The sequence below is a fragment of the Nelumbo nucifera genome, chromosome 1 (genome assembly GCF_055504915.1).
Source record: "Nelumbo nucifera cultivar China Antique chromosome 1, China Antique-T2T, whole genome shotgun sequence".
NCBI classification, from domain to species: Eukaryota; Viridiplantae; Streptophyta; class Magnoliopsida; order Proteales; family Nelumbonaceae; genus Nelumbo; species Nelumbo nucifera.
This window is the reverse complement of record NC_142649.1, coordinates 5121491-5129174: the sequence shown is the minus strand read 5'-3', so window position 1 is coordinate 5129174 and position 7684 is coordinate 5121491. Positions and strand designations below refer to the sequence as shown.

The window sequence follows — 7684 nt, the reverse complement described above, 5'->3', positions numbered from 1 at the left end:
TATAGGCAGATCCAAAGAGAAACCTAAAAATTTCATTTTTTTTTCAGATTTTTTGTTATTGTAGAATTTCTTCAAATATTCACAAAAAGTTTCATATAGCAGCAAAGTCAGTGGGATTTTTTGCACACGAGTAGCTGGTCAACATACACAAAGATGTTTTCAAGTATCCAAACTAAAAAAAAAAAACAAAAACAAAAACAATGGCTGAAAATGTAAAAATTTTGAAAAAACATCCTATTTTCTCAAATTTTGAAAAAAACTTGGTGAATATTTCAATTTTGTAGGTGTTTTGATGGGTTTTTCCTAGATTTGAGTCTCTAGGAATGTAAAGAAAGTTTCTAGAGGGTTTAGGGAAGAAAGAGGGCTTCTGAAATGGGTTTAGAAGCCCTCTTTCGAAGGTTGTTTTGTTTGTAATAGTGAATTCATCGCGTATCAGCCGAAACATACTGAAATGGGCCGATACCAGCCCAATACGAAGTTGATACTATTTCGGCACGGCAAAAAGAGACAGTAACTTTGAGTTAGGACTGTCTCTCGTATCGGTAAGTCGAAAAACCGATATGTATCGACGAATATGGGTTAATACGTGATGAAATTTTATACCTTGGTTGAAACATAAACCGACCATATCGGTTTTACTTAATAGAGGTCGATTTGATCTATAGGCAATCCAACCAAATCGGAAAACACTAATAAACCGACCCAATCCGACCCATCATCAACCTCCCTTTCAGCAACTTACGATAAATGATCTTTCGAGGGTCAACGAGAAATCAAATATGGTTGGTTCATATCTCCTGCATTCTTTCTTTATGTTGATATATATGGCTAGCTCATAATTTTGTTGATATACAAAATTACAAAAAAATTAAACAGTAAGACAAAAAAGATCCACAATTTTCTCTCCTAAAATTTATTTCTTCTCTTAAACCCACAAAGTTAATTCAAATTAAATTTGCATAACAGCATGATATTATTTCAAACAAAAGGTAGTATTAAGCAATTAAGAATTTGAGAAAAAAAAAAAACCTTAGGGAGATGGAGAAACATTCTTTTGTCTCTTGTCTTTGCTACACTGCAATACTCAATTTGTTAGCGGACAAATTGGATTGTTCATATAACTTGAAACAGCATCAGGGACAAACTGGAGGGATCAATACTCTATTTATATTATAGAAGACAGAAAATAATTATTATTTTGCTTTAGGAAAGCTCATATACAAATAGGGATAACAAAAATTAAAAGTCACGATTATCGTCGTCCAAAACTACATTACAAACAATAAAATCGATCATGAGGGTTAATTACTTTATTACCTTGCTGCTACTTTTCGGTGAAATATTGTTGGAAAATGGACTTGCTGCTTTCATCATCCCATTCTAGCGCCTCCCACCATTCCTTCCTTCCTTCAATCTTACGCAAATTACTGTTGTTGGCACTGTTGGAGCCAAATGGGAGCTTCTTCAGCTTTGGACATTCTACCATGTGAATTTCCATTAGGCACGGAAGAGGCAAGGCACCGGGGTAGATGTCTTCTAATGCCGGTAGATCCCAAAGATATAAAAATTCAAGATTTGAGAATGGTATCAATATTTCTTCTGCATTTATTATCTTTTTTAGTCTTGGCAGCTTCAGTAGCCAAAGCCTTTCAAGCTTGTGAGTATGACGAAGCCAGGTTAGGTCCTCCAACACCATACAATTATTAATTTGAATATATTGGATGTTCTGTAAGCACATGTGCGGCAACTCTATTATCTCTAACTTGGGAAGATGAACGATCTCGAGTAGTAATATCTCTGGCCTCAAGGCTGACTCCTTCTCTGACCCCTTCTTTGTCTCCATTCTCCAACTAATTTCTCTCAACTTTTCGCATTTGAAAAACGCGAGTGTTTTTAGAAACATATTGTCAAGAGTAGTAGTTATGCGGAAAGAGTTGGCCTTGTAATTCCCAAGACAGAGAGCTGTTGTGTACTTCTGTAACTTGTAGGAATTTGACCAACTTTGGAAAGATGTGTCACTGCTAATTGTGACTCGGAAATCAGTTAAGTGTTTTAAGGCTTCAAATACTTCCATCAATCTTGATCTACCTTCCATTTCCCAATCCATAAAATTAGATTCAAATAGGTCCAAATACTGTAGATCCAACAGCTTTAGGATCCCCTCAACTGAAACCACATGAAGATCTCTTGTATAATACAAATTCAAGTACCTCAATTTCCTCAACTTTCCCAACTCGTATGGCAATTCCTTGATATCCGTAAATGAGAGATTGAGGTATTCCAATTCAGCCAATTCAACAATCTCAGTTGGGAACTTTACTTTTCCAAATAAACAATAAGATAAATCCAAAACTCTAAGAGACTTGGTAGATCGGAACAAGCTAGTAGGGAATTCCTTCCTTGAATCATAGGCTACTAAGAAGGTTGCAATTGGAATAAGGTTGGGATACTCTTCATCAGGAGGGACGACCACCTCATCTTTAATTTGCTGCTGCTCTGCATCACTCTCACTATTATTATAAGGAGGACGTGGACGTAGCATAAATATCCTGTTGGCGCCCTGCCATTTGAAGAAAAGCTTATCCATCAACTCTTCATACCTTACCACCAAATGCTTCTTTTTATCATTCCTTCCATAGTCATTGACAATCCATAATGCCATATCCCGGATCACATCATGCATCTTTACATAGTTTTTGCTTAAAAAATAATCATTCCCACCGGGCTCCAACAAGCAGGCTCGTTTTAGAGTTTCAATGATATCATACCCTTCATTCATTGCTTCCCTCATTTCCTCATTTCCTTTTATGAATCCTTCCCCAATCCAATATTCTATGAGACCTTCGATTTTAATAGGAAAATCTTCGGGAAAGAGGGAACAATATAAGAAACAAGATTTAACTTTATCATCTGCCAAGGCATCATAGCTATACTTCAAGATAGAAAACACTTTCTCTTCCATACCTGAAAACTTTGCTGGAGATTTCTGCAACACTGTGATAGCGTGTTCCCACTCATGACGAGTCCTCTTGCTTGCCATGGCGCGGCCGATGGTGATGAGAGCCAAGGGCAACCCACCACACTCCTTCACAACATCCCTGGCTAGCTGACGTATGTCTGGATCACAATTCAGGGTATCCTCTCCTACCTTCTCTTCAAATAGGTTGCATGCTTCATCATCCCGCAAGCATTCAACTTTGAAAATATTTTTAGCCTCCATCTCTCCACACACCTTTTCAGATCTAGTTGTGAATATCACCTTTGACTTGTTGTTTGATTCAGTGACGGTACTGGGGTGAGGAATTCCAATTTCCTCTAGATCAACTCGTTCCCATACGTCATCCAAGAGGAGCAAAAACTTTTTTTGACGGTTCAACAACCTGAAAATGACGGTAGCCTCTGCAACCTGGTTTGCATCTTCTTTTCGTGTAATCCCCAATTGATCGCCAATTTGCTTCCGAATCTCTGCCGTGTTTAATTCCTTGGACACAACAGCCCAGATAACAGGATCAAAATCACTGTTGTTTGCTGTTTTGACGAGAAACTCGTTGTTGATTTTTTTTAGAAGGGTTGTCTTACCGATTCCCCCTGTACCGTATAACCCAATAATTCGAGCAGCTTGATTTTCTCTGATGCAACTACACGCCTTCCCAAACATCAAGTCCATGCCCTTAATTGCTGGCAGAGGAAATTCTTCTCCATGAAGTGCACTCCGCTTGTAAGCCAAGTCACTCAAATTGAAACTCTTACCTTGGTTGATCAATTCCAGCACATTTGATAGCAATAAAGCTACTTTCTTACCGAGCTTATAGCTTCCACAGCAGTTCTTGGGACAGTAATCTCCAAGACAGTGACAATCGTTAGCAATCCGCTGAGAACACTGATGTAACATATTCTGGGCTTCCCCTTCTTTTTGTTCTACACGATGCAGCCAGCGATCCACTTGATCTGTACGTGTCATTCCCCTCGTCTCTGCTTCCTCCGCTCTTCTCTTCACCTCATTTCGTAAATCCTGCAATTCCTCCAACCGGTCACTCAGAGATTTTTGATTATCTTCCAAGTTGCAGACATAGGTTGAACGGTTAGGCCCTCCAATGCAAGTCCAGCATTGGAAGACAAGATTGCACAACGACATCGGGTCAGCCATGGTGCACTTTGGAGATTCTAACAACTACAAAGAGGAAAGGAAGGAGCAGTTGTAAATTTGGTTATTCCTCTACAAGTGTCCCAAGTGTCCAGAGACATAAATTTGAACCAAAAGCCCACAAGTGTATCTTCCTTGGTTATTCCCCTATACAGAAGGGTTACTATTGTTTTGATCCAAAGACTAGCACTTGGTATGTCTCAATGGATGTCACATTTGATGAACTTTCTCCCTTTTATGATTCTTCTTTGGAGAGACATTGTCCAAAGGGGGAGGATTTGTCATCGGTGTTTGTTATTTCTCTTCCTGTCCTAGTTGAATCTTTAGCTAAGTCTCTTCCTCCTTCAAATGAGTCAAGGGAGGATCAGTCACTTCACTCTTATTCCAGTGTTCCTATTCCTCCTCCTTTACCTCCTCGCCCTCTTTTTAATCCCAAGTTGTACCAACGACAAAAAACCAGAAATGAGCAAATTGTTTCGCCTCCAACACATGAGCATCATGCACTTCCAGTTACAGATGAGACAACAGGTACTGTTACAGACCCTTTGGAGCCATCCTTCCCAGACATTGATATCCCCATTGCTATTAGGAAAGGAAAAAGAAAGTGTACTGAACATTGCATTTCCAAACACTTTTCTTATAGTTTGCTCTCTCCTTCATATTTTTCCTACATTTCTTTTGTTGCTTCTAACCCAATTCCTAGGTCTGTGTCAGAAGCTCTTACTATTCCAGAATAGAGGGGATGCTATGAGAATAGAAATTGATGCGCTGCACAAGAATGCCACATGGGAAGTGGTTGATTTGCCTGAAGGGAAGGATTTAAAAGGTTGTAAGTGGGTTTTACTATCAAATATCATGTTGATCACACCATTAAAAGGTACAAGGCTAGGCTGGTTGCAAAAGGCTATACACAGACATATGGGATTGATTATCTAGAGACCTTTTCCCCTGTTGCCAATATGACTTCTGTGAGGGTTCTGGTATCTTCGGCTGCACACTCAGACTGGCCACTTTATCAACTGGATGTAAAGAATGCATTTCTGAATGGAGAGTTACATGAGGAGGTTTATATGTCTCTTCCTCTAGGGGTGTATGAAACAGATATGAAAGGAAAGGTCTGCAAGTTGAAGAAATCTCTTTATGAACTCAAACAGTCCCCTAGATCATGGTTTGAAAGGTTTAGGGCTGCCTTAGTTAGCTTTGGATATGTACAGACACAGTCTGATCATATCCTCTTTGTAAAGAGGAGATGATCATTGGTCATTTACCTGATCGTGTATATTGATGATATTATTGTGACTGGTAATGATGTCTCAGGGATTAATGATCTCAAATGTTTTATTCATACAGAGTTTGAGATCAAAGATCTGGGAGAATTAAGATACTTTCTTGGCGTATAAATTGCTAGATCCAAGGATGAGATCCTTATCTCTCAGAAAAAGTATATTCTTGTTTTTCTCTTTGAAACCGGGAAGACGGGTGCTAGACCAGTTGCTACTCCTATCGATATGAGCCATAAACTCTCTGCGTTATATGGAATATTGTTAGAAGATAAGGGAGTCTTTCAAAGACTACTTGGAAAACTTCTTTATCTATGCATGACTCGGTCAGACATTGCATATGCTGTCAGTTGCATCAGTAAGTTCATGCATGCTCCCAGGGATACTCACATGGCAGCAGAGCGGATGTTGTGTTGTTTGAAGGACTCCCCTGGAAAGGGAATTCCATTTCCTAAGCATGGCCATATGAACCTTGAAGCCTACACGGATGCTGACTGGGCCGGAAACATTGATGACAGATCCTCTGGGTATTGTAGCTTGGTGGTAGGTAATATTGTCTCTTGGAGAAGCAAGAAACAATCAGTTGTTGCTCGATCTTCAGTCGAAGCAGAATACAGAATCATGGCTCATGGAGTTTCTGAACTATTGTGGCTTAGATCCTTGATGGAGGAACTAAGTATTGAGCATGATAAGCCAATGATGTTATACTGTGATAATCAAGCCGCCATCACCTCTGAAGGACAGTTAGTTGATTTCCTCACCAAGGGCATTCCAAAGACTAAACTTTAGCATGATACTGGCAAGTTTGGCATGGTTGACATCTATGCTCAGTTTGAGGGGGAGTGTAGAGAAGATGGGCCGAATGGCCCATAGGATGTTTATCCTTTTTTATCTTCTATGTTCTTTGTTGTAATGGGCCTTAATCTAGGCTTTATTCTTTCTTATATTATGTCATTTTAATTTTCTGCCCAACTAGGGGCTTCTTTGTAAATTACTAAAGTTTAACATAATGAAATAGAATTAAGGGAGTAAGGGAAGAGATTATGTTCAAAAATCTCTTTCTTTGAACCCAAGTTCTCACCTCTTGAACTCTAATTTCTACTGCTTTCTTTTGAATTTTTGCAACTTTCTAAATAGTCCTTTCTTTTCAAAAGGTTGTTTTTTTTCTTATTCTTTGAAGAGCCAAAATGGCAACTGAAGTTGAGATATCTTGTCGTAGAAACATTCCTTCACAAAGTTTAGTGCTAATAACTTTGCACAAGCAAAATGGTGAACGAACAAGTTGGAGAAACCTCTACTGCTGCAACATTCTTCACAAATATTATTAACATCTTTTCAACAAAGATCGATGTTCACATTGAGGTCGTTTTGTCTAAGATGCGATTGTTGTCGACGACGACAATGAGCATTAGCAGCAATGATAGATCAATCGATCAACTAAGGCCAGATTTCGATTTGTTCTTTTTTGCTTTATCTTCTATAAATTTTCTAGTGTTCATAGCTTTTTTCATTTCTTATTTTTCTTAATCTTTACTATAGGAATGGTTGCCGAATTTAGGTTCAGTTTTTTCAAAATTGTAGCCAACATATTTTGATTCAAAGTAATATTTTTGTATTTTAATTCACAAACAGAAATAGGTAGCTTGTTTTTTGGGTTTGGAACAACGAGATTTTGCTTCAAGTGTTCATCTTTCATTTATGCCCAATTATTTTATTTTTATTAGAATTAGATTTTTATGTTTTATGCTAAACTTAAACAGTTGAATTCGAATCGGTTGAATATTCGATTATTTGCTCTAATTCAAATTTAATTACTGATTTTAAATATTTGACCGATATCAAATCGAATCAAATTCAAATATTTATTTATGCAATCGTATTCGAATTCAGATATATCTTGATTCGTTTCAAATTCGATCCGTTTATACCCCTATACCCATTTTGATTTTGTAAAATAAAATATAAGGAAAAAGAAAAGAAAAACACTCCCAGCTCACATGTAAAGGAATCTGGCCCCGCGCGCGGGGTGACTATAAACACCTTGCCAACGCAAGAAGCCAAGAGGTCCTTAAAAAAAAAAAAAAGAAAAACTCTGATTGAGATTTGAGAACGTGGTGACAGGTCATGAGTGGGGACATTCTTTGAATTGCAATCCATGGATGCGTTTTGGTTTGTCTTTGATTCAAAGAAAAATAATGGAAAAATAGAGAGTTGATGGAAAGTCTTTTATAAGGTTTCTTTAATACCATATACAAATTTA

General features: G+C 38.0%; 1 protein-coding gene across 2 annotated transcripts; it reads right to left on the bottom strand.

Annotated features, from left to right (window-relative positions):
• Positions 1-1002: 1002 nt before the first annotated feature.
• On the bottom strand, positions 1003-7055 carry LOC104605319 (putative disease resistance protein At1g61300). 2 transcript variants are annotated; one of them, XM_088888023.1, is made up of 2 exons: positions 2965-7055; positions 1003-2862 (listed from the first exon to the last, which is right to left on the bottom strand). In XM_088888023.1, the coding sequence occupies exons 1-2, from the start codon at positions 4145-4147 to the stop codon at positions 1325-1327; spliced, it is 2721 nt and encodes a 906-aa protein (XP_088744149.1). In that variant the 5' UTR covers positions 4148-7055; the 3' UTR covers positions 1003-1324. The 2 variants fall into 2 exon arrangements, with proteins under 2 accessions (XP_088744149.1, XP_088744146.1); XM_088888020.1 differs by having other exon boundaries at positions 1006-7053.
• Between the last annotated feature and the right edge of the window lie 629 nt (positions 7056-7684).

Coding starts and splice junctions, on each gene's coding strand:
- LOC104605319 (XM_088888020.1), bottom strand. CDS start 4,147: ATGGCTGACCCGATGTCGTTGTGCAATCTTGTCTTCCAATGCTGGACT.